Here is a 27,978-nt window from a genome sequence, read left to right on the forward strand (position 1 = left end):
CCCCTGCTGTACTCACTGTACACCCATGATTGTGTAGCCAAGTTTCCATCGAACTCAATATATAAGTTTGCTGATGACACAACAATTGTAGGCCGTATCTCGGGTAATGATGAGTTTGAGTACGGAGAGGAAATTAAGAACCTGGTGGCATGGTGCGAAGACAATAACCTATCCCTCAATGTCAGCAAGATGAAGGAATTGGTTGTTGACTTCAGAAGGAGTAGCGGACTGCATGACCCAATTTACATTGGTGGTGCGCAAATGGAACAGGTCAAAAGCTTTAAGTTCCTTGGGGTCAATATCACAAATAACCTGACTTGGTCCAACCAAGCAGAGTCCACTGCCAAGAAGGCCCACCAGCGCCTTTACTCCTGAGAAAACTAAAGAAATTTGGCCTGTCCCCTAAAACCCTCACTAATTTTTATAGATGCACCGTAGAAAGCATTCTTCTAGGGTGCATCACAACCTGGTATGGAAGTTGTCCTGTCCAGGACCAAAAGAAGCTGCAGAAGATCATGAACACGGCGCAGCACATCACACAAACCAATCTTCCATCCTGGGACTCACTTTACACCGCACGCTGTCGGAGCAGTGCTGCCAGGATAATCAAGGACACGACCCACCCAGCCAACACACTTTTCGTCCCTCTTCCCTCTGGGAGAAGGTTCAGAAGCTTGAAGACTCGTACGGCCAGATTTGGGAACAGCTTCTTTCCATCTATGATAGGACTGCTGAACGGATCCTGACCCGGATCTGGGCCGTACCCTCCAAATATCCGGACCTGCCTCTCGGTTTTTTTGCACTACCTTACTTTCCATTTTTCTGTTTTCTATTTATGATTTATAATTTAAATTTTTAATATTTACTATCGATTTGTAATCCAGGGAGCAGGAAGCGCAGAAACAAATATCGTATGTTCTTGTATAAATTGTTTGGCGACAATAAAGTATAAAGTATCAGTCTAGTATACCTTCAAGAACTGTTTACTGCATCATAATATCATGCTGCTGCTTAGTTTGGGAATTGGCTATGCTTAAAGGTGTTCAATTATTAGTTCTGTCCAATCTGAGTGATAGTACTTCAGGAAGTTTCAAAGCACACAAAACAAATTTAAAACTACCAATTGATCTCACCAATTGTTCTTTGCAGAACAGTTCCAAATGTCTATTTCCCTCTACATGTGCATTTCCTGACATATTTCAGGAAATTGTGGCTCTAATTCTTAAACCACATCTTTTCCCCCTGTCAATTTAAATGGCATCTTTCAGTTTTTTCAAATCTTTTTGAATTATTTATTTTGGATATCTGGTTGTTATTGGAAAGACCAGCATTTCTGGGAGATTTTTTTTATATAGACTGGTGAATAGCAAGGCAGAATAATTTTAATTAGTGTGAGATTGAAATATGTTGGTGTCCTTGCAGTTTGATAAACAATCTGGAAAACAAATTGTATGTGCATTTGATTATTAAATAAGATATGCTGTTCTCCAGTCCCTGATGAAACCCCCACCTGGAATATTATGTCCCACTTGAGGAAAGATACAATGCTGAGGGAGGGAAGGAAGGCTAATTTGTTTTTTTTTAATCCAAGGTCACAATCTGAAAATAAGCCTTGCAGAACAGAGATGAGAAGAAATTCTTTCACCAGAGGTTAACTAAGCTTTTAAATCCTCAACCCAAGAGGTTCATTCACAGCATGTCCAAAATTTATTTTTGAAATTATGGGAAAAGAGGGATAGAGGCTGTGAAGAAAAATGGCTATGATCTTACTGAATTATGAATCGGGCTGAGGGGCCGAATGACCCACTCCACTTCTTAAGTCCTGTATGTTATATCTCTGAAACATGTGTTTGAAGTTTGTAAAACACTGTCATCCACATAGCAGAATTTGAAATTTTGAATTCACAACCGTCTTCCAAATAATTAGATGCATGATAACAACACAACGTGCTTCTGACCTACGGTACTCTGAGTGCATTCGGACATTCACATGCCCATTCACCAGGCATGTCATCCGTCAATCATTGCTGTTTACTGCATGCTTCCCCGGATGTACAATGCAGCTCTGCGCCGAGTCCATGTTGTGTGACACATCTGCAGTGCTTACTGGTTCCACGTTCGTTCTGCTCAGGTAATGCTGACTGGCTTCCTCTCGGGGGGGGGGGGGGGGGTGGCGTAATCTGGTGTAGGACGGGCAGGTTAGGTTCGGGTGCAGTCGCCAGCCCCGAGGGATTTAGCGGAGTATGCAGCGACTGACTATAGCGAAATATTGCTCAATGTCACTGCGAATGGATACACGCAGCCAGCTCGAGGCTGGTCGGCCTGCTTTCGGGGTTCCGCTCTCCCCGCTGCTGATTGGTCTGCGTCGCCACTTTGCGTAGCATGTGGGCGGAGATTAGTGCGCGACTGGCTTCCGATTGGACGAGTCGGTTGTCGATTAAACCGTGGTGCGAAGGAGGAGGGGAAGAATCAGCGTTGCGAAAAAGCAGCTACAAAGTATCCGTGGCGCCAGAGAAGGAAGTCAGGTCAGAATTGGCGCAGTACCCCATCACGCGGCGCAATCGCAAATTAAATATTTTGTATATTTTTAGATGTATTATTCAGTGTGGTTGTGGATAACGGGAGGTTTGACCGTGACTTTCACACTTGACTGGCCGTCTAATGTCCTGTTTGGAGGGTTTAAACACGTGCTTGGTTGCTGTATGCCGGAGTCAATCGCGAATATAACAGGTCGTGATGGAATCCTGGCATCCGTCTCTGGGACTTTAACACTGCTACCTGGCAGGATTCATCTTTATCAGCAGGAGGGTTTCAGAATTATTCTGTCATTTCACGTTGTTGTTAAAATTATGTTTTGAAAACATTTTTTAGTCGAGGTATTCTCTGAAGCCATTAAACGTGGTGACAGCACCGCAGCATTTTCGGAAACGGTTAAGAACATATATCAACACATGAGTAAACGGTACTAATTTAACCGTGTTATTAGCCTTTAATTTTGCCCAGTCCAAAAGACCACTCCGGGTTAGTTTTTAAGGTTATGGTTTAACAAATTACTGGTACTCTGCAGTTTGTTTTTCTGATTTTTTGAAAAAAAGAAAGTATCAATGAGTTCATGGCACAATATTTGGGGTTATTTAACCCATCAGACATTGAGAATTAGTGATATTTCAGCAAAGCAGTGAGGGAGTTAATGTTAGGACTGTCGTTCACACTTGGGCTTGTTGGCACGTCGAGTTGGGTAGAGATAGCCTTATGTCACTATTTGAAGAAGAGCTCGGACTAGTGTGTCTTTGTCAATCTCTCACCTCGGTGAGTATCAGGAAAATGCACAAGGGTCATTCATCTTGTGGTGGGAAAGGCAGCCATATTTGTCCTCTCAGGAACTTGTGCTGCGCATCAAAGCAATTTGTAAGGATTTTAAGATGTTCTTAATGTATTAATTTAATTTACCTTTCCTCTTGCTAAATAAAATATTACTTAAGTTGTGCTGTATAACAACTATTGTGGAGGAGGTACAGGAACGTGGTAACCTGTTTTAATAACACCTTCTTCCCCTCCACCTTCAGATTTCTGAACGGTTCATAAACCAATGAAATTACTTTCTTACTATTTTTGTAGCTTGTAGTTTTGTCTTGGATTGTACTTCTGCCGCAAAATAAATTCCATGACATATGTCAGTGATGATAAAGGCACGTTTATTTTTCTCTCAGGTAAGGGGTAGGTACAAAAGTTTGACCACAAATGGTGAATTGTTATTTGACTTGATTTCTGCCATGTTGGTGTGAAAGAAACCAGATTTTAGAAGGAACATAGAGGAAAGTATTCATGTTGGAAGTTGTGTTTAAACTAGCCTGTGTATCAAGGTAGAAATGTAGCAACAGTAAAATACAGAGTCAGGAATATCCGGGCTTCCTGTGTTGGTCTATGGTTGTTCGGCCTATCTGACAGTGACAGATTTGTGCAGTTCTTCTGTTGTGCAGTCGAAGCTGGTTGTTGGAGTGCAAGTTGTGCACGAGTCTCTGCTATGTTAATCACAGGAAGAGTGTGCTAGAGCAGCCCACTCTACCCATAGAAGCAAGTGGGGAAAACGGACTGTCTTATTGCTGCCAGCATATGGACAGAGTCAAGGTGAATAGTGACTACTATAGCTAAGCAGGGTAAAGAATTGAATAGCTGTTTCCTCTAAAATTGTAACAAAAGAAATCTATGTATGCAGGAAATCTGAAGCAAAAATAGAAAGTGCTAAAAACGCACCGCAAGTCAGGTACGCTCAGCAGTAACAGAAGTGGAGTAGGTGTTTGAGGTTGAGGGCTCTTACCGAAACCTGAAATGTTAACTCTGTTTCTCTTGTCATAGATGCTGCCTGACTTGCTGAGTATTTTTGTTTTACTTTGATATTGTATGTAGCATGAATCTTTGGGCCAGTTTGGTTGAGGGACTAAGAATATTAGCATCATGGGTGGGAGAAGGGATGTAACTATTTTTACATTTATTTATGCTTATTGATTGGAATAATTATTTTGTAGGGTTTTACTTCTTGCAATGTTAGCCGCAGGTCAGCTTCCAAATATCTTATTGTATCATATAGTATATTTTATATAGAGCAAAGTATCAAATTTCACAACATGCGTCAGTGATATTAAACCCGATTCTGACCTTATTCCCTTGAAATAAGGGGAAGACACCGAGGAGTTGCTATGAAGCAAATACTTGCTCTGTGTTTTTTCTTTGCAAACCTAATGAATACTGAAAGGCCAGGATAGAGTGAATGTAGAGAGGATGTTTCCATTAGTAGGAGAGGTTAGGATTCTCCTGGCCTTTAAGACTCTGATGAAAAGTGTGTATTGATCCAGTGGGTGATGAATCTGGAATTTTGTAGCTGCAGAGGCCTGTGGAGTCAGGTCATTCAGTGTATGTAAGACAGAGATTAATAGATTCTGGATTGGTAAGGGGGTTAAAGATTACAGGGAGAAAGCAGAATGGGGGGGGGGGGTAGAATAACAGCCATGGCTGAATGGTGGAGAAGACTTGTTGGGCCAAGTGGTCTAATTTCTGCTCCTATATCTTGTGGTCTTATGTAATGATGCTAATGAAGCATTGTTGATGATATCCTGACACAGACAGACTGTGGGTAATGAACAGGTTCTCTGCTTTTACAGACATCCATAAGTTTATTTTGTCCACAGGTTGGAAAGTACATTTAAAAATTCTATATGGTAACCATTCCTTAAATTTTATAATGGCATTAAAAAGACAAGACTGATAAGAGCAAAACATTTATAAAAGTGATAGGAGAGAAGAAACTAATTCTGCTATGTGTAGGAATGGATGTATGTATATGTGCCAAAATTTTGGATTTGATTATATTAGTGGGGCTTTCTTATCTATATGAGTACCTGTAAGGTAGGAGTTCAAAACCCTGGGGACAGTCTTTATAGTAAAACATTGCATCTCTTTGAAATAAATTGGTATCTGACTCCTAGCCTGATGTAATTTGGACCTAGAAATAATGTATCACTGATGTATGGGTACTTCCGAAATGGAATGAGTTAAGTGACATACAATTTTTCATGTACGCTTTTACTCCATTATACTTCAATCTTTACAATAATAGGCATATGCTGTTGTAAAATATACAATTACCTACCTAATGCTGCCAGAAGAAAGCTATTCAGTCCAATGTGAATGTGTATTTCAATATAATTTGGAAATTTTCCATATCGTTGCAAAGCAATTATACTGTATGTACCCAGCTGATAAAGCAGGCAAAAGGCTACAAGTTGTGCAGAGTTGATTCAGGACGAATTTTTCTAATGTCCTCTAAACATCTTTCTTTGTTTGACTGTTCAAAGGTACTCAATACACATACAACCATGCCCGATCACGCAGTGCAGTTCTGTGTTGAGAAGCAGCATCATATATGTCTCTGTTAAAGATGGAGTTTAAATTAACATTTCCTAATCAGAGGGCATGGTGTGAATTGATGTAGCTGTGCTTTGTTTTAAATAAAGTACCTCTTAGCTTTGTTTATCGTAAGTAATTATTGCCTGCCTAGTTTTACATAACTTGGTGTATGTAATGCAACCTTTAAGTAGGTGGTTTGATTTTAAAAGGAAGAAGGTCTATTTTCAAGATAATATGACAGATATAGAACAACCCACGATGTTGCTTCGACCTAGTACTTTAAAATCAGTCTAACCCTTCCCTCCTACGTAGCCCTCCATCTTTGTATCAGCCCTGTACCTTTCGAAGAGCTTTTTTTTAATGTTCCTAATGTATCGGCCTCTACCACCACCCTTGGTAGTGTGTTCCATGCACTCACTAATTGCTGTGTAAGTTTTAAAAAAATCTTACCTCTGACATACCCCCTTCCTATACTTTCCTCCAGTCACCTTAAAATTATGCTGCCTAGTATTAATTATTTCAGTCCTGGGAGAAATTCTAGCTATTCACTCAATCTATGCCTTTTAATCATCTTGTACACTCCTAGTTGAATGAATTGGTGACTCTTTTTATATGCTCTGTGTGTTTCAGTGAAATATAGTGTTTGTAAAATGTCAACCTTTAAATTCTTCAACCATAGATCTTTATGTGGTTTCACCATCTTCATTTGTACATCCTGCCTTCTCCAACATTGGGTTCCACTGTACATTTTCGGTTCCTGTTCCCTGGATTTAAACATTCTAGTTGACAGTACCTTGGTCACCTCTTGTAACATTTATTTAGCAATTTTAAAGTGGAGTAACCCTTCTGGCCCTTTGAGCCACACTGCCCCAGCAACCCCACAACCCCAATTAATCCTAACTTAATCATGGGACAATTTACAATGACCATTAAAGCTACCCGATACATCTTTGGACTGTGGGAGGAAACCAGAGCACCCGGGGAAAACCCACACGTTCCACGGGGAGAACATACAGAAATTTTAACAGAGCTCATGGTAGCATAGTTGTTCAGTGAACAACTGTAGTTAAACAGAACTGATAGGACTGATGTTCTCTACTTTTGTATGTGTACTATGTGAACAGCTTTATATGAGTGTTTGTTGGTTGTTATTTGGTTTGTATAATTTGTTTCAAATTTTTTTGAAAAAAGTATGTTAGTAGTTTTAGTACCCAAGAAGCTGCAGAAATAGTTGACGGCTTGTGAAAGGCTGAAGCAGAGAAAGATGCGTGCTTTTGAAGTTGTTCGGATATAATTTTATTTCCCTGAGCAGGTGCACAACTTTCACTTGCTCATCTACACTTGGCCCCTTCTCTGTCCCAGTGAAATTGGTTGTAAATGGTAATTGTGTTGAGGCACACCATTTACTAGCTTGAGCGTTATTTTTTATTGACTTTCTCCCTCATAAATTGTTTTTATTTTGATTGCAAAACTCTGTCCCCAGATCCTATCATAATTCAGAATACAATAGGCGGGGGGTGGGAACCGAGCCTCTGTTTGTACTGTTGCCCACAGCTCTTGGCTGTAGTAGCCCTGTGTTTTCTGGCTTCTGTGAAACTGGTTACATGAGTCCTTGAGCCACATATAATCTGCTGGAGATGCTCCTGGGGTCAAGCAGCATCAATGGGAGGAAAGAAAGCATCAATGTTTGTGTCAAAACCCTGCATCAGGATTGAGCAGATTGTGTTGCTTCACATTCCAGCATCTTGCAGTCTCTGGCATCACCTGAACTTCCAAGATCAAAGTAAATTTATTATTGATGTGTATATCACCATATGCTACCCTACAACATATCATATACTTGTTTAAATCAGTCAGACTGGGTTGTGCTAATGTTTTCAGTGCCCTTAAATGTTAGATTTCTGCTCAGAGTGTACTCCCTGATGTCTTTGCAGGAAAATTGGTGAAAATTGAGTTTAAAATAAATATTGATTAGTATATCAAATAAGTTTGATGTGGACTAGTGAAAACATAAAGAGCTTGGAGTAATTTCGGAACTATGCGAATGTGAGGGCACTTTTTTCTCGAGCTCTGGAGTTGCGTAATAGATTACAATAAGAGTCTTGTGTCAGCTTGTCCTTGGACTTGGAGCAGATATTCCTAACAGCCTCATTTCATTTGAAATGCGTTCTTCAAGGGCAATACTTGATCAATAACATTTAATCCAATGAAGTAACTGGTTCTCCATACACAATTAATCTTCCTGACTCAGACTCATCTTAATTTTGAAATCTCTCTACCTCAGCAGGACCAGTGCTAGGATTCCAAGTGCTGACATTTAATAAATAATCACGGATGTGAACTATTACTGAAACTGTCCAGAATAGCTGGCAAACCATGTGGTTTACATGATGCTTTTGTAATAAATAACTATCATAATCCCATTTGATTGCCTTCAGTTGTCTTGTAGGTGGCTGCATTGGATTTAATCAAGTAGACAGAGAGGAGAGGATATCTTGATGGAACTTGTTAATCCCCCAGTCTTGCTTTCATTGTCTCTCTAAATTGACCGTAATTAAAGTCGGCCATGGTGCAGTGACATCAGCGCCGGACTCCGGAACAGAGGTTCCTGAGTTTGAATCCAGTCGGGCCGTTCCCAAGTACGCTTTCCATCCGTGCCGGGTTGAATGTTGAGCTCGCAACTCGATCTTGTAAAATAAAGAAACATATTGTACTGCGAAATGTCTGTGGGAGGAGTGGCGCACCACGCAGTCTCTCATTCCACGCCTTGTAAGGCATGAAAATGCCCGACGCTGGCCTCTCAGGCCTGAGTTGACCTCATCATCATCATGGCAGTTTAATGCTGCTAATATCTACTACTGTATCTGAGGGATGACAATAATGAATGTTGAATGATCTCCAACCAAGAAACCTCTTCCTATCTGGAACCCTACTAGCCTGCTGAGTTCTCCAAGGATTCTTCCTTGACCTCTTTCCCTTTCATCCCATAACCTTTCCCAAGTGCAGGTTAAGTAGCTGCACGGGTACAAATGAGATTCAGTTCTACTTTGCGTAACATTCTTTGGCTGCTTCTCTGCTTTCCTATTTCAGGAAAGCCCAACTTTTTCCCTGGGCAGCATTGGAAGGACTGGTTTGCTGCTTTGCCAGGTGAAGACTTTAAAATAATCATCACATTTTATTGTAAAAAAAAAATACCATTTGTGATTATATTGCTCTAAATTGGGTTTTACACCTCGTCCTCTTATGTGCTCAGATGACTTGCTTGTGGCTCCATAACACTATCTTTAAAGACTATAAACCTTCTTCATATTCCAACTTGATTACTTAAACTTTTTTAACGGCTAAAGGCTTTATTTGTCACACGTACATTGAAGCATACAGTGAAATGCGTCATTTTGCATCAACAACCAACACAGTTGGCAGATTGTGCTGGGAGCAGTCTGTAAGTGTCGCTACATTTGCAGAGCTAATATAGCATTACCACAACTCAACTAACCTTAACCATATGTCCTTTGAACATGGGTGGAAACTGGAGCATCTGGAGGAAATCCATGCAGGCATGGGGAGAATAACCCCCCTACATACAGCGGCAGGAATTGAACTCCAATTGGTGATTGCTGGTGGCTTAAAGCTTTGCGCTAACTGCTACACTGCCATGCCCGTGTTATTGCTGTTCTCTGCGTAACTGTCTGCCCAACATGACAAACGAAAATTCATATTAACACACACAAAATGCTGGGGGAACTCGGCAGGTCAGGCAGCATCTATGGAAAAGAGTAAACAGTCGCCGTTTGAACCAAGACTTCTTCAGAACTGGCCTTCTGAGTTCCTCCAGCATTTTGTGTGTGTTGCTTTGGATTTCCAACATCTGCAGATTTTCTTGTGTTTGAAAATTTATATCCATCTTCTCCCATGTGTTGTTTCCCTGCTTTGTCTTTCCTCATTGCTCTTCCATTGTGTTCTTGGTTACCAAATGCCCACATTTAATGTCTTTGCTCTTTAAGTGTGCCCATGATTTCTTACCAGTCCATGTCTTCAAACATTTTGTACTCTGCATTCTTCTACAACTTAGAATCTCCCCATCCACTTCTTCACACCAGCACATTATTTCACTGCCACTCTTCACCCATTTCCTGCTCTAAATATTTTATTTAATACTTTTTTTTAATATCTTTTCAGTTGTAATCTTTGATCAAGACTTTGGCTTTCTTCCTAACTTCTGTTTTCATGGGTAAGTGTGAATGTACATTCTGCTTTCCAATTTCAGATTCTGAGGGTTTCAGGCATATTTTGAAATTTGTTGATAATGATGCAATAAGAACATGCTGTTATTTTGAACAATGTTCTTTGGATTTTCAAGAGCTTATGCAATTTTTTACTTTAAAAATCAGGAAGACCAAAGGAATAAATTGTAAAATTAATTGTGAGCAACCTTTCTCCCTTCCATTCCCCACTCTCGTGAAATTAATATTCCAATACATATAATATGGATTCCTCCAGTGAAGAAACAGATGTGAGACAATTTAACCTGTAGAGAAATTGGACATAGTAATGCTGGAAGTAACCAAAGTTTTTGCCTCTGAATTTACTAGTTGGAAGATCTTAACATCGTTTTACACAGAAGTTGCTGCTAGAACAATTATCAGCTCTTGGTGACATTTTGATACAATGTTCTTTAAAGCTATTTAGTGAATCTATTTTTGAGTTAACTGGGTGCAGTTGTTTTGTAAACAACAAGGTACTGGTGTATGTGAATTGAGGGCCAAAGTAACAATGGATGGATTCAGCAGGTCGGGACGGGGTGAGTTTATGTTTGAAAATTTGCTGATTAAAAGACATTGAAGCTTATCAGGCTTTAAGTACATACGGAGTTTGGGTGAGTGTAGAAACTGGAGTAATTAATTGGCAAAAGTGGGTTGTAATAATGGAATAAGGAACAGCAATCATGAGCAGAAGTGTAGGTGTGTAGTACATTTATTATCAAAGTCTGTATACTACATACAACATTGAGATTTATCTCCTTACAGGCAGCCACCAATAGAACCCATTAAGAACAAAGAACTCTGTCAAACGTGCAGAAAGATTGTGCAAACAATAAAAGTAAGCATTCACAAAAGTGAGTCCACAGCCACAAAGCCAGTAATCACTGCATCTGACCTAGTAGTCTGTTAGTTGGAGGCCACAACCTTGGGTATAGAAGCACTGGGATAAAAGGTTTCCCCAAAGCATTTTACCACCATTGAAGTGTAGTCAGTGTTTTAATGAGGGAAACATGACAATAAATTTACCTAAATTGGATGGTATTCGGTGCTGGACTTCAGTTAGAGTTTGTGGAGATCTGGTATCTCACCAAAGGCTAGTAAATTTCTACAGATGTACAGTGGAGAACATTTTGAGTGGTCGCATCACCACCTGGTTTAGAGACTCCAAAGTGCGGGATTTAAAGAGGCTGCAGAGGGTTGTAGACTCAGCCAGTTTCATCGTGGCACCAGCCTCCCCACCATCAGGGACCTAAAGTAGGCAGCATTCAGCATTAAGAACCCACCAACTGGACATGCTTACATGCATCTCGTTACTACCATCAGGAAGGAGTCACACTCAGTGTTAGTGAAACACACACTGGAGACCCATACTCAATGTTCACTGTTTTAGGAATAACTTCTCTGCTCCCATCTGATTTCTGAACGGTCCATGAAGTCATGAACTGTTGCTACAAGAACAATTGTCGGCCATTCCCCTTTTGCGCTGTTTAATTATTGTAACTTGCGGTAAATTTTATGTCTTTCATTGTTGTTTTGTGGCAACAATACAAATTTCATGGCATTTGTTAATGATAAATCTGATTCTAAATGACGTTTCCACAAAACAGAATTCAGCTCTTCTTTCAGTTAGTCCTGACAAAGGGTCTTGGCCTGCAACGCGGACTGTACCTCTTCCTAGAGATGCTGCCTGGCCTGCTGCGTTCACCAGCAACTTTTATGTGCACTGCTTGAAATTCCAGCATCTGCAGATTTCCTCGTGTTTGAGTTGTGCTTTTTTTTGTGCTTTATAATTTGGGTGGGTCACAGCATAATTCCCTTGTCTTTCAAAATGGTCTTGTGGATTCAGTTTCACCAGAGACTGAATGGGGCCTTGGTTCAGCCTCTCATCTCAGTGGTGGTTTGTCCAGTAATTTCTTAGATGTGGGAGTGGAGTTAGACCATTCAGCCCTTCGAGTCTGCTCCACCATTGCAATGTGGCTGATTTACTATCTCTTTCAACCTCGTTCTCACACCTTTTTCCTGTAACCTTTGACACCCTAATTAATCAATAACCGATCAATCTCCACTTTAAATACACCCAAAAACTTGGCCTCCACAGCTGTCTGTGGAAATAAATTCCACAGATTCACCAGCCTTTGGCTAAAGAAATGCCTCATCATCATCATCATCCTATAGGGACAAAGTTCTCTGTTCAAAGGCTGTGCCCTCTGCTTTTAGACTCTCCCACAATGAGAAACATCCTCTCCACATTTACTGTATCCTGCAGTCCTGCTCTGGAGTTTTTGTGTTCAAATCTCCAACAGGAGCCTTCTGACCCGGATGAAATTGTTCCAAACTGAGGAACCTTTCGAAAAGCAGTGGATAAATCTGGCAAAGTAGAGAAGGTTAATTGTGATCTGGAAATTCAGAAGGACTGTTGATGGTGGGAACGACTCTGGCAAAGGCACCCAGCAACACTGAAGATGTTTTAAAAAAAACACTTGCTAACCAAACAGAATTGCTTTGTGCTGAAATGTAATCATTACAAGTGTCGGATATGTTAGTTATTGTGGGAATGTTTTATAGGAGTTTATTTTTAAGCAATGAGGTTGTGATTTTTTGTTGCAACGAATAATGCATTTTGATACCTGGAAAGGTTAATTTTATGTTCTGTTAAGTTTACACATTTTTATGGGAGGATAGCAACTTTGCAAAAGTGTAAATGCATTGCTTTTTTGGAAAGTACTCTTTGGTGTTTGAATCCTTTCCTGCATTTTGAAATGCAGTAGAGAACCTGTCAAAAACTTTTCAAGGATGCATGATTTATACTCGCAAATTCTGTGTGATCTTACACTATGATAGTTCATGAAAAGGTGGCATTTTCATTTGTCCTAGTGTTGTAACGTGCCTCTAAAAATAGAGTAGGAATTGTAATTGCTTAAGGCCAGTTACCTGACCTGTTTAAGTACCCTCCTGTGATTCAAAGACAAGGTTATACTTTACTCTGAAACAGAATTAGCATTGCTTGTATTCTTTTGTATGTTTGGAGTTATGTTTTCCAATATTATGTTATGCAAAGTTTAACAACGAATGTGTGTGTTGTGCATGGTCAAGGTGCTCTATTTTGTCCCTCTGATTTGGATAGGGAGGTAATTTGCAATTCAAAATATAATGATCTCAACTTGTAGAATTCAGCCAATTGAATGAGTTCATGTTCAGGAATTTCTGAGTATTTGGGCTGAACAAGATGATGTATAGGAAAAGATGAGGGGGAGAAAACTGAATCTTGACATTTTGGGTGACACTTAAGAAGTAAATGGAGACTTGTCTTAAGTTAAATAAGTTCAAATTGGAGCTGGTAATATATGGTGATGTTTTGTGGGTAGCTCACGGGAAAACTACTGGGTACTTAGGTTTTTTAACTGTTGGCACAGAACTGCACTGAACTGTGGCTATGGCCTGCAACTATTAAAGCATGGACTCAGTTCTGTGAATTTCAGATCTGAATGCTATTTGCATGTTATTGTTTGCATGTTTTTTTTTCTCTGCATGTTGGGTTCCTTTGTTTTGTAGCTGCCTGCAAGAAGACAAATCTCAAGGTTGTATAAGATATACATACTTTGTACTTTGAACTTGATGTGGTTTCGCCACAGCTCTGGACAGCTCCTTGTTAGTGTACCTGTACTTGAATCTTATTGTCTCTGCAGGCCCGCATATTTGCCTGCTACACCTGCATGTTCACCTTCAGCGAATGGTGCTGGAGGGCACCCAGGTCTCTTTTCATCTCCCTATTGACCTTCTTGCTGGATTGAATATCTTTGAAAGTTCTAGCTGTGATGATGAGAAAATATTAATGTTATGCATCATTACATGACAAAACTGACACTTGGAGTTTGTATCTTCCCAGCTCAATAAAAACATTCCCACTTCACAGACTGTGCCATGTTTTTAACCTTCAGTAGCATAACTGGCAATCAATGAACTGATGTAAACATCAATTTATTTACAAACTATTCTTGCTGCAAAATATCCTGAAAATGAGAGTCGTGTTGCATGAATATAAGTGAATGTTTCACAATGATCTGAGCTAAAATAATTTTGCATGAATTGTAAATTCTTCAAAACAACTATTCAGTGATTATCAAAGGAAGAATTTTTGACTTTATTAAATGAGTGTGTGTTCTAATGCTCATTTATAGCTCTGTAATTTTTTAAAATAACTAAATGCTTCCTGCTTTACTGTTATGTGTTCATATGAATTGTTCCATGACTCATAATGTCAAGGGTTGCATTGAACTGAGCAGTGAAAGCCATGCCACAGAGCTAATATGAATATAATTTCAGACCTTTCAAAACAATTCCTTCTTGCAGCAACTTGTATACATCCAGATTTTAGTCATATTTATAAGAAAGTTAGGCTTATTCATCACATGTACATTGAAACACGTGGTGAAATACGTCATTTGCATCGTCAACCAACACAATCCAAGGATTTGTTGAAGGGCAGCCTGCAAGTGTCACCATTCTGTCGAAAGTGTCTCCACTCTTAAAAGGACACTGTTTAGAATGATTTCATTCCTATGCAAGATTATCAAAGTATTGATGTTTTAGTATATAAGTGAATATTTGATAACTGAGTGAGAAATTAATCATTTTAGACCTGAGAACAGAACTTGTGCACCTGAAATCAATTAAAATTAGCAATGGAGCACAAATAATTGAGGCACACAGTTATGTGTTTTTAAAAAATGCAAGGACTTGCATTTCCATAGTGCCTATCACAATGTCTGAAGAATATAGTCACATTTGTAATATATGGCATGGCAGCTAATTTCGATACAGAATTTTGTGGTTGACAGGATAGGGAGCTCCCAGTACTCACTACCCCACCTGCACAGAACACTGTCAGACGACATCATCATCATCATCACACACAAAAGTTGCTGGTGAACGCAGCAGGCCAGGCAGCATCTCTAGGCAGAGGTACAGTCAACGTTTCGGGCCGAGACCCTTCGTCAGGACTAACTGAAAGAAGAGCTAGTAAGAGATTTGAAAGTGGGAGGGGCTAGTAAGAGATTGACATCATCATCACCATCATCATCATTTTGTGCTGTGTCTTGAGACGTGGGCTATCATGGTCTTCTGTCATGACCATTTAAAATGATAGGAAATTAAGACAACTTAACTTTAAAAGAGTTAATTTTTTTTAACTTCAATATTGGCTGATTTGCGCTCAAATATCTGGAAAACTCAAATCCAGTCCCTCCTGAAAATATTCCTCTGACATGTAATTTGCCTGATGATATATTGTCAATGGTTTTGTAAATTTGCATGCAAGTACAAAATGCTACTGGCATTTAATTGCTTTTTGAATCCAGTTTGTTTACATGGGAGTTAATGATGCAATTTTTAGTACATTATGCAAATAGGAGTTTCTCAGCTTGCAAGCTGTTGGGGACGTTTATACATAGGACATGCCATTATCACATGGTGATTTACAGAGAAAATAACAATGATGTGGATCTTTCAAGATGTGGCTGTCTTTGTTGTCACTGAGCTCTGCTCATGTCACACATTGAAATGTAATTTGATTTTTTTTAATGTTCTGTTCAGGAGGGAGGGAACGTCGAGGAGTGCGAGGAGTGGTGTCCCACGCAGACTTCCAATCTGCGCCTTGTAAGGCATGAAAGTGCCCGACGCAGGCCTCACATGGTCTGAGTCGATGTTCCCCCTCCCTCTGTTCCATTGCCTTGCTTTCCTTGGTATTCTGCAGTCTTTCATGTTCCTTTGTAAATATTCGAAAGAAATGTGAAATAACCAGTGAACACATTGACAGATTTGTCATTGAAGCTGGGTAATTATTGGAAAGTTTTACCAGTGGAAGGACCTCAATAGTGAATTTGGCAATTTATGGGCAGTGCTAGAAACTTACCTTTTCACTTTCACAGTTACTAAATGTTGAAATTAATTTATTATCAAAGTACATATATGTCAGCATATAAGATTCATGTTCTTGCGAGTATACACAATGACTGCAAGAAACACAATATTATCAGTGAAAGACTGCACCCAGCCGGATGGATAAACAACCGATGTGCATAAGATGACAAATTGTGCAAATACAAAAGAAAGGAAAAAAATTAATAAGTAAGCAATAAATATCAAAGACGTGAGATGAAGAATCCTTGAAAGTAAATCTATAGGTTGTGGGAACAGTTCAGTAATGTGGCAAGTGAAGTTAACCCCACTGGTTCAGGAGCCTGATGGTTGAGGGGTAATAACTGTTCCTAAAGCTGGTGGTGTGGTCCCTGAGCCTCCTGTACCACGTTTTTGATGGCAGCAGCAAGAAGAGAGCATGATGGTGGAGATTCTTCATGATACTTTCCTGCGACAGTGCCCAATATACTTGTGCTCAATAGTGGGGAGGGCTTTACCTGTGCTGGACTGGGCCGTATCAACTATCTTTTGTAGGAGTTTCAATTCAAGGATATTGGTGTTTCCATACCAGGTTGCGTTGAACCCAGTCAATATACTCTCCAGCACATATCTATAGAAGTTTGTCAATATTTTAGATGTTATGTTGAAGATTCACAAACTCCTAAGAAAGTAGAGGCACTGTCGCGCTTTATTCATAATTGTACTTGAATGCTGGGCCTAGGACAATTCCTCTGAAGTAATAACACTGAGAATTTTAAGTTACTAACCCTCTCTCCTTCTGATCCCTTGAAGAGAACTGGCTCATGGACCTCTGGTTTCCTCCTCCTGAAGTCAATGATCAGCTCCCTGGTCTTGCTGACATTGAGTGAGAGGTTGTTGTGGCACCACCCAGCCAGATTTTCAATCCCCCTCTTTCATCCTGCTTCGTCACCTCCGTATAATGTTGTAAATTCCAACGATTTTTCGTAAACACAAAATAATCTGCAGATGCTGGGGTCAAAGCAACACTCACAACACACTGGATGAACTCAGCAGGTTGGGCAGCATCCGTGGAAAAGATCGGGCGACGTTTCTCCTGCTTCAGACCATCACTACCAAGCAGTCTTCCATAAGTAGCCATTGAAACCTATTCAATATTGAAAGGCCTAGATAGAGTGGATGTGGAGGGGATTTTCTTGTAGTAGGGGAGTCTAAGACCACAGGGCACAGCCTCAGAACAGAGATGAGAAGGAATTTCTTCCTAAGAAAAGCTAGGTCTGAGAAAGCCTGCTTTTGGAGTTGGTCACTTGTCCTGAAATTCATAAAACCTTAACGTGTAAGTATTTAATTTCTCCCAACATGTCTGCAACATTGAGAGGTGTTGGGCATTTTTGTTTGCTGAAGTGCATGTACTTTGTTAGATCTAAGAATCTGGAGTATTGAGAAGAGGCCCCTTTTTGCTAGTTTTTATATTGATCCAGTGCTTTTCCAGATTAGGCAGATGAACGTTCTCACTTTGCTGGTATTTGTTAAATACCTGTAATCATTCTTTTGTATACGATCTGAACTGGAAGATGTGATGCAGAAAGTAAGCTGGGCTCTGTAAATGATACATTTGGCTTCCTTGTTTAATATTGAAAACAAAATTAAAATACGTACAAATACTTTATCAGTCACCAAGGAGATAATATATTTTTAAATACTATTTTTCATTCTTGTGTTACCCACATTCATTCTACAATAGAAAATCAAAACTTAATTTTATTTTGTGGCCTTCACCAGCAAACAAAAACTGTGCTCTGTTGATATGAAACTTGCTAACGTTTGCCAGAATTATTTTTATTTTGGAATTGGTATTTGATTTTCAGAAAGCTGATGAATCATCGCTGGTGGGATTTTGTGGTAGGAGTAAATGTACTGAGGCATGAAGTCTGTAATTCAGGTACATTTAAGAGATTCTACTGCATAATTGCCAGTCTATATAACCAACAGCTATTAAATTTCTGTAACTACCAGGCCAGGAATTGATGCAGAAGTATATGGTTTTCATATGTTTTTAATTTATTGAGAAACACCCTATCCTCGTTATATGTGGGGGATACATTCCTCAAAGTTGATGCATGATGTGAAATCGCATAATCTGAATAATTATTTAAATGGAGAAAATAGGGATTCGTTCCAGAAGGCTTCCTAAATATGTTTTATCTGTAATTTATTCACATTTTCATACCAATACCACAAAAGCAGTACTACAAGACAACATTTGTATTATATTTCATCAATTTAAAGTAATATTCAATGTAATAAATCATAGAAAGTTAACATCCAAGGTGTACAGTACTCACCAACAGTGGCAGGTGTGTTCGCTCTGGGAGATGAGTGGTTGTTGTTGTGGTGTCGGGCAGCTTTACATAGATAAGGTGGATGGTTTTGTGGTTGTCAGGATCACATCAAACACAGCAAGGGGTGAAGGAAGACTCGCAGACCTCTTAGAACTGCCGGCAGCAGAAGGTGTTACCGATCTGAATAAAGTGGTGAGGGTTGTTTGCTTGGCAGCATTTTGTTTTAAATTTGCTTGTAGGGAAGAAGAGTTGACGGCAGGGAACGACTGAAATGCTGACTCCGTTCTAAACGTGGATCCATGTCCATCGCCATTTGTGCCAAGTGTTACAACTTTCACCATTCCCTCACCGTTGGTAAACTCCCAGGATTTTCAAAATTGTCTGTTGCCTGCAGCATCTGAGAGAGAGTTCGAGGTGAAAAAAAAATACGTACGCCTTGAATGGATTACACCTTGGTCAAGTGGTTGAATCAGCAATGTTGTGTTAAGCGGCAGGAAATGCACTGTTAGGATGAATGCTGTCCAAATGTTTAGGATGGGCTGGCACATTGTCAAGCAACAAAAGAACTTTAGAGGCAAGATTCTGTTCCCGGCAGTAGCATCCCAGAGCTGTGTTACCTTCAGCTGATGCTGCGCTGTTTATAACTTCCAACTTTTTTTCAAGTGTTAAAGCGGTTCTCTGCCGCTCGGCTGATGGCCCAGGACATGACATCGGATGCTTAGGAGGCATAGTTAAATATTTCAAGTGCAAAATCACTGCACCATAGGTAAAACCAACAGAAGTTTAAGATCATGCATCCACACCTTGCCAAAACCAATGCGGAGTGGCGGGAGAGAGATTGTGAGGCGTGCACACATCTGACTTGTAGTGGCGAGAAAGCGATGCTTCTCGTCCCAACAATGAGACTGTGAGGTATGTGCACGTGACTTGTATTGGCAGGAAAGCAGTGCTCCTCGCATAACTGTGAGTTTTGGACGCATATAACGAGACGTTGGTAGAAATAGGTTCCTCGCATAACTGTGAATCCGCATTGTCTAAAGATGCATATAACGAGGATAAGGTGTACAGAGCGGAATCAGCCCTTCCAGCTCTCTGAGCTGCACCACCCAGCAACCCCAGACTTAACCTTCAGCTAATCACGGGGCAATTTACGGTGACCAATTAGCCTATCAAATGATATGTTTTTGGACTGTGGAAGGGAACTGGAGCACTTGGAGGAAACCCACACTGTGTTGGGGAAAACATACAAACTCCTCACAGGCAGCATGGTGGGAATTGAACCTGGGACACTGATACTGTAAAACGTTGTGATAACCACTATGCTACATGTGTTTGATGTAGATGCAGACCAGGGAAGAAGAGAAGTATGGAGAAAAGTGGGAGTGAAAAAAATATCACAGAAAAGAAAAAGATGGGCATAAAATGCAAGACAGGGATGAGCAATAATTGCATGCGTGGAGGGGATCCTTTGCTTTCATTTGCTAAACTACTTGTTATGATGAACAATGTATTTGCAAAACTGGTTAATTGTTGAGAAATCAATTGTAGTTCTGCCTCACAGTTAGCCATTCTTTCATGGGTTCTTCTGTATTTGCTCAAGTCAGTTTTGGAATATAATCCCTGCGAAACCAGATTGCCTGTTTTCAATGGTGTTTCTGTAAGTGAGAATGAAATTAGCTAAATCACTACGAATTGGATACGGTGTGTTAATTCTTATTTTCATTGTACTGAAAAAATTAATTCTTCCATCAAAATTAATTATACTATACTTGTTTTACCTTTTATGATTGATGTTTTTGTTTGGCTTTTTGCAGCATTCTATACCAAGGTTCATTTAATCATTGACAAATGAGATTAAGTACATGTGTGCCAGCTGCTCCCGGGTTACGAACACCCAAATTATGGGCATGCCTACACATATGAGCAACCTTTGTTCTCATTGTTTTCTTTCTAGTAAAAATTGTTCAATCTATGTCAGATCTTCTTGTGAATGCTGCTTATGATGGTCTGTGCCTGTTGTAAGATTTTCACTATACCTGTGCCTGTGACAATAAATTTGACTTTGGCTTCCGTAATATTATTAAAATCAGAAGTCTAACTTGTGTACATTTTCCTCTCTCGCTTCACCCTTAATTGTTCTTTATCAGTCTTGGTCCTTCTGATGCCATTCATTTCAATACTGTGGAGGTTTGGTTACTATATTGAGTGTTCTTGGTGTATTTTATGGCTTGTTAACACAATCAGTGTAAAAACTGAACCCAGTTGTTGCCTGTACATTAATTAGACAGACCTGATCTTCACTTTTGGAATACGGGTGTCTCCGGAAAGGTCAACATTTATCGTCCTTGAAAAGGTGGTGATAAAACAGGTGTTTTGGTTTTCCTGTATAAGTGTGCTCTCAAGTTGCTGTTGGTTGGGGAATATGAGGATTCAGACCTATTGAGAGTAAAGAACTGACAGTTTCGAACCCTGGATGGTGTGTAACTTGGAGGGGAATCTGCAGGTGCTTGTGTTCCCTTGCAGCTGCTGTTCTTGATGATAAATGACATGGGTTTGGAAAGTGCTGTCAAGCAGCTGCAGTACGTTTTGTAGACCCAGCCATTATATGTAATGAGTAGCCGAGAAAGTGGAATATGTTAGGGGGCTGATGAGGTTCTAGTCAAGTGGACTGCTTGTCCGAGATGTTGCCTGGCTTCTTGAGAGTTGTTGGGGTTGCACTCATCCAAGCAATTGAATGGTATTCCATTGTGTTCCTAATTTGTACCCTGCATCTCAGAACGATCATGGGGTATCTGGAGGTGAGTGACTTCCGTAGGAGTCTGTGGAGATATGCCATGACATCCAAAGCTTTGACAGACTTCTATATAAATGTGTAGTGGAGAATGTATTGACTGGCTGCACCATAGCTTGGTATGGAAACACCAATGTCTTTGAACAGAAAATCCTACAAAAGGTAGTGGATTCGGCCCAGTAAGTGATGGCCCAGCACCTATGTGAAATGCTGTCATCAGAAAGCAGCCTCCATCATCAGAGATTCTCACCACACAGCCCATGCTCTTTTTCTCGCTGCTCCATCAGATAGATGGTACAAGAGTTTCAGCTCTCGTACCACTAGGTTCAAGAGCAATTACTACCCCACAGCCATCAGGCTCCTGAACAAAAGAGGACATCTATGCTCACTTGCCCGTCATTGGGATGTTCCCACTACCAATTATTTCACTTTACAGATTCTTTATCTTATTTCAATGTCTCTTTATTTTTTTGCTATTTATTTGTATTTGCATTTACACAATTTGTTGTCTTCTACAAAGAAGATACAACGTTGATCTTTCAATGATCCTGTTATAGCTACTATTCTATAGATTTGCTGAGTATGCCCGCAGGAAAATGAATCTTGGGGTTGTTTATGGTGAAATATGTGTACTCTGAGAATAAAATTTACTTTGAGCTTTGACTTGCATGTGATACTAGCCCCTAAATTGTTCAAGTCTTTGTGTTCCTGGCCATTTATCAGCTCATAATTAAATGATTTTTCCAGGTCTTAATTCCAGTGGATGATTCTTGATAATTGCAATTCATTTGTCTGTCTTCAGGAAAACGTATTTTGAATTGCAGTGGGAAAATAAAATGCACAATAAACATTTTGGTTAATTATCAGGATCTAACCAAAATGGACAAGAAAATTAACATCTATCTGCAGCCTTTGCATAAATTATGGACAGTAATACTTTGCTGTCTGCTGAGTTCCTAGAAATTTATGTAGAGGAGGTAGAATATCTTTTGCTTTCTGTATAAACAGAAGATTAGAATTCCTGTTTGATTAAACCACAATTGGGGGATCAGATCTGTTTTTTTTTCTTTCAGAAGAGGAAAACTAAAGTATCTTAAAGTATTTTATGGTTGCAGACATTTGAATGGAATGTGTTTTACTTCTACAATTGTTCATCGGTTGTATCGTTTGGAGAATTTTTGTCTTAACTTCGTTTTGACAGAGATTTACAAAACTCAGGGTTAAGTTGAGCTATCCTTGGTTCTACCTAAAAAGTAAACATTTCCATCTTTGGAAACTGTAGCTTAAATATGTAACCACTGTTGGAATGATTAGTTTTCCAAATCCAAGTTCACTTATTTTAGTAAACTTGTTGTGATGGGTTTGGTTTATCATACTGCTGCTGTTTGACTGAGATAATTCTTGTATTGATTAGTTCAGTGTGCTGCTGGCGGAAGATGAATTAGATTGTTGCATTTTTGCCTTTCAGTGATGCACCATGCCTATAGTAGACAAATTGAAAGAAGCACTGAAGCCCGGACGAAAAGATTCTGCTGACGAAGGTGACCTCAACAAACTGCTGGCAGCTTCAGCTAAGAAGGTTCTTCTTCAGAAAATTGAATTTGAGCCTGCCAGCAAGAGCTTCTCCTACCAGCTAGACTCACTGAAGAGCAAATATGTCATTTTGAACCCAAAACCTGAAGGGGCTACTGGTGAGCAAAATGCTTGTTCTGCCCCAACAAAGAAACAAGGTAAGCCACTCTGAACAGCATTTATTAGTGATTGCATTCCAAAGTTCAATGAATATAGTGATTAGCTCCATTTTGGGAACACTTGATATTTATGGTAACTTAACTCTTTGCAAATCTCAGTTAAAATATCTAAATGCCAGAACTGCCCGCAACAAAATGAATCTCAGGATTGTACATGATGACATGTATGTACTTTGATAATAAAATTACTTTGAACTTTGCCTGCAAGGCAGACTCTTAAAATATGTCTGAGTCAGCATGGAGGTGAGTGAGAGGTGATGTGTTAAATGAAGAAAGGTGGCAGGCTTGTGAGGCTTGGACTTGTTTGTGTGAATGGCCGATTTCAGTGCCTTAGCTCCTGTGTACTCGATTTTAATTGTATGATAGTATTTTCTGAGTGGGCCATGAAAAGCCAACATCATGGCTAAATCCTGCAGTAAAAGCCAGATTCAGAAAGTTATTGTGAATGGATAGCATTATTTCTGCAATTGTGATCTCAAATGTTCTGACATAAGAAATGCTGTAACAGTGAAACAAACCTTTTGCAGTAGCTTTTGTTCAGCAGTGTTTAAATTTCCTGCTGTAAGTAGCTGCTGACAAAGACTTGTGTCTTATAAACCATTGAAAGTTAATTTAACATATTTTCAGTCCTGTGATTAAAAGATCAGATGTTAATTATGCATGTACTTTTCCTTATTTTGTAACATCTACTTGAAATTTTAAAGCTACCAGGCAATGTCGATTTCTGTGGACCTGTTTAGAAACTGGATTTTAGTTTCAAATTTTGGACATAATGTTAAAGGAGGGAAAGTAACCTGATTTGAATACTTTAGTAAAACACAGTTTAGTACTTTTCAAGAAGTGTTTTAAGCTTGGATATGTATTAAAACAAAAATGTCACTTCAATGTTTGGATTTATTGCCACAGCTCCTAATTGGTTCTAGCACAACTTTTATGTCAGCTCAGGTGTCTGTAAATGTAAACCTGAAGTAGTGGAACTGTAAAGCATTTTATTAACGGTTTAGTTTTTCTCCTAGCTGGTACCCAAAAATCCTGTTTGTTTTTATATTCAAGTTTATGAAACAAGCAGCATTCCAAATGACGGCATCCCGGCACCTCAGAAAATTTTATTTCCTATGGAAAAGCTGTCCATGAAATGGGTGCGTGTGTACAGAGTTGGAGCTGGATTGCACAATCTTGGGAATACCTGCTTCCTGAACTCCACTATACAATGCTTGACTTATACACCACCACTGGCCAATTACCTCCTATCAAAAGAGCACAGTAAGACATGTAAGTTGCTGCATTTGAGATTTTTTGAAATTATTATGCATTTCTGGTAGTTACATTAGACCGTAAGACATAAGAGTAGAATTCGGCCATTGGGCCCATCGAGTGTGCTCTGCCATTTCATTGTGGCTGATTTATTATCCGTCTCAACCTCATTATCCTTCCTTCCTTCCCGTAATCTTTGGTGCCCCGACTAATCAAGAACCTACCCTCTCTGCAGCATCCTGGGGGAAAAAAATCAAGGACAGAGTTTAAATCAATTTTGTTTTTGGCAATCAAACTGCTTCTTTCTGAAATCTTTTATGAAAGACAGTCATGTCACTGTAAAGTAGACAAAGATTGAAATGGTTGATAGATTACTCGAGGTTTATTATGGAGGTGTCAGCCCCAGAATATGGGCTGTGTTCCCAGTGTTGGAGTTAACGGGTGCACTGTGGGAGGAGCAGTGAGGAGGGAGAGAACTTTTCACATCTTCACATTCAGAAATATTTTCAGTATTGATGTTCTAGTTTTTGCATTAAGGATCACTGTATTTGGATTGTGGGGGCTTTAAAACGTACCGAGTTATATTCCTTGGTGAGTCATGAATAGTTTAATTTTATTGCCACTTAACCAGCTCAGGAAGCTTTTGGAGCAGTCTGGTGCAGTCAGCTGCAGGCTATGTGCTGACCTTACAAGACCTGACTGCGATGAAAATAACACCTGCAAATCAATTATTAAAGTAAGCTACTGCCTGCTGCTGATAAAGAAAAAAAAATGCATTTATATAATGTCCTTCACCCCATCAAAACATGCCAAATATTTAATTTTCAATTGAATTCTTTAGAACTGCTGTCACTACTGGAATCCAGGAAACAGTTTGCACACAGTACTCTTTAATAAGACAGCATTGTGATAATCAGTTAACTATATTTATCTTTAACTATAATACCATAATTTGTACAAAATTTTAAATTATTAGTGACCCTGCTAATGAACTGCTTTTCACAAAATAATCATCCTCGTGCAAATGCTATTGCAGGTAATTTAGAAACATCATTGTCATATTCAAATGTTTTCTCTTGATAAGATTAAATCACATATTGCCTTAATCCTGATTTGGTGCCCTCTTTTAATTTGATCTTTGTTTAATTGGGCACAAAATTGCCGTAGAGTACAATTTTTGAGATGTAAATTGATGCCTGCGTGATTCCCCAGACAAGTTCATTTGTTTTCAGTTGGACACCATGGTCCCTGTGGCACTGGGCGGCATGGTAGCGCCTAATCATCAGTCGGGGTTCAATTCCCACTGCTGGCTGTAAGGAGTTTGTACGTTCTCCCCATGACCATACAGATTTCTTCCAGGTGCTCCAGTTTTCCTCCCACATTCCAAAGACGTACATATGTTTTGGGTTAGAGGGTTATGGGCACGTCATATTGGTGCCAGAAATGTGGCGACACTTGTTGGGGTTCCCAGCACAACCCTCACTGATTCAATTTGACACAAAAAATGCACTTCACAGTTTGTTTTGCTGTGCATATAACAAATGAAGCTAAACTCTTTAAATTGTGGTGAAGCAAATGCATATTGCTCAGACCATTCACGTGAAAGCTGTGTATAAAATGTCAGATGCACATTGCAGTATTCACTCAGAGCGCAATTTTTTTTTTGTGCTAGATAATACACGACCAATATTTTTTTTCATCTGTCTTGCTCTGTTATTTCCTGTGCTGCCTATTAAAACTAAGCTATTTCATAGATGTTCAAAGCTCTTTCAGATTTCTGACCTAGAAAGCAGAAGAAAATTGTCAGCCTTCCTGCAGCTGTTATTTTTTTTTATGTGAATATGAGTTTTGTTTAACCTTGCTCACCATAATGAGCAGGCTATAAATCACTGCACACTTTGCTGTGCTCATCATCAGAAGCTAGTGCAGTTCTATTACTCTGAGATATGTTGCGGAAGAATCTGCACCATATCTGTCTTTGGAACAAAACTTGTCATTATTTACTTTGCCGTGGTATAACTTCTGATGTTACCATTTCCCATAGTCGAATTTGATGAGGAATCACAGTATTGGAATGGAACTGGGCTCATAAGATAAGGGATGCATTTAAAATGAAATTCATGGAGTGTTTGTATAGGAGGTGCTGCATTCAACACAAATTCCAAGTATTTAAATAGATATTTGAAAGGAATCTTAGCATATATACATATGCATGTATTATTGATCCAGAGTCAAAATCTCAACTCCTTCTGCAACAGCTGAAGGATTTAAATTTAAACAATTAAATATACGCTTATTTAAAAGCTTGCCTAAATGCTGCTTAAAGGTAATTACTGTATTTGCCTCCACCACATCTGGCTCAGTGGCCGATTTATTAATTGCCTCTGTACCTAATAAAGAGGCTACTTGTGTGTATCTTCATGGTCTTCTACTGCCGTAGCCCATCCACTTCAAGGTTCGATGTGTTGTGTGTTCAGAGCTGCTCTTCTACACACCACTGTTGTAACGCTGGTTAGTTGAACTACTGTCGCCTCCCTGTCAGATTGAATCAGTCAGACCACCCTCCTGACTGTTCTCATGAACAAGAACTACCATTTGCTAGAGTTTTTTTTGTTTATCACACAATTCACTGTAAACTCCTGAGACTGTTGTGTGTGAAAATCCTAGGGACCAGCAGTTTCTGAGATACTCAAACCACCCCGTCTGGAACCAACAATTATTCCATGGTCATTGTCATTTAGATCACATTTCTTCCCCAGTCTTATGTTTGGTCTGAGGAACAGCTGAACCTCTTGACCATGTCTCCATGCTTTTATGTATTGAGTTGCTGCTCCATGGTTGGTTGATTAGCTATTTGTATTAACGAACAGGTATACAGGAGTACCTAATAAAAAGGCCATTAAGTGTATGATTGTGCTTATATTATAGATCCAGAGGCAAAACTTCAAATCCTGCTGCATCAGTGGGAAATTTAAATTCAAGCAATTAAATATACACTATTCAAAAGCTTGCCTAAATTCCTGATAAATGTAATGACTGCATTTGCCTCCACCAGCTCTTGTCAGTGATTACATAATCTAGTATACTTCTTTCAGCTCACCCCTCAGCCTCCTTCACTCCAGGTAGAACAACCCAGCGTATCCAATCTCTTCCCCCATAACTGAAGTCTCCAATCCACAAAACATTCTGGTAACTCTCTGCTGCACATCACAGGACAGTACAGCATAGACCAGGCTGATGATAGTGTGCTGACTGTTCAACCTACTCGTAGATCAATCTAACCTTCCCTCCCACATAGCCCTCTATTTTTCTTTCTTCCATGTATCTGTCTTACGGTTTCTTACATGCCCTTAACATAGCTGCATCTACCAGCACCCCGGTTCCCTACACTTACCACTCTCTGTGTAGATTAAAAACCTACCTCTGATGTTCTCCCTACACATCCTCCAATCACTTTAAAATGATACCTCCCCGTATTGGTCATTGCCACCCTGGGGAAATGGCTCTGGCTATCCATTCAATCTCTGCCTTTTGTCATCTTCTACCTCTCTATCAAGTCATCTCTCTCTCATTCTCTTATACTCCAAAGAGAAAAGTCCTAACTTGCTCAAACTTTCCCCATAAGACATGCTCTCTCATCCAGGCAACATCCTGGGAAATTACATCTGAATGCTCTCCAAAGCTTTCACATCCTTTCTGAAATGAGGACTGAAGACAATACTCCAAACTATCCTTTCTGTTGTACAGCTCCCTGATTCACAGTGTGATCTCTATCCATC

At 39.6% G+C, this 27,978-nt stretch overlaps 1 protein-coding gene across 5 annotated transcripts in view; it reads left to right on the forward strand.

Moving 5' to 3' along the window:
- The window catches only part of usp36 (ubiquitin specific peptidase 36), a 78,441-nt gene that overhangs the window by 8,674 nt on the left and 41,789 nt on the right, over window positions 1-27,978 (forward strand). For 2 of the 5 annotated variants that reach the window (XM_072242479.1, XM_072242480.1), the window contains 2 exons: window positions 22,663-22,924; window positions 23,999-24,217. In XM_072242479.1, the coding sequence (XP_072098580.1) occupies window positions 22,672-22,924; window positions 23,999-24,217 (472 nt within the window). In that variant the 5' untranslated portion in view covers window positions 22,663-22,671. Of the gene's footprint in view, window positions 1-2,058; window positions 2,132-2,437; window positions 2,526-2,797; window positions 2,963-22,662; window positions 22,925-23,998; window positions 24,218-27,978 lie in introns of those variants that run through there. The other 3 variants (XM_072242481.1, XM_072242478.1, XM_072242482.1) reach the window with 3 other exon arrangements.

The sequence above is a fragment of the Mobula birostris genome, chromosome 24 (genome assembly GCF_030028105.1).
Source record: "Mobula birostris isolate sMobBir1 chromosome 24, sMobBir1.hap1, whole genome shotgun sequence".
NCBI lineage: Eukaryota > Metazoa > Chordata > Chondrichthyes > Myliobatiformes > Myliobatidae > Mobula > Mobula birostris.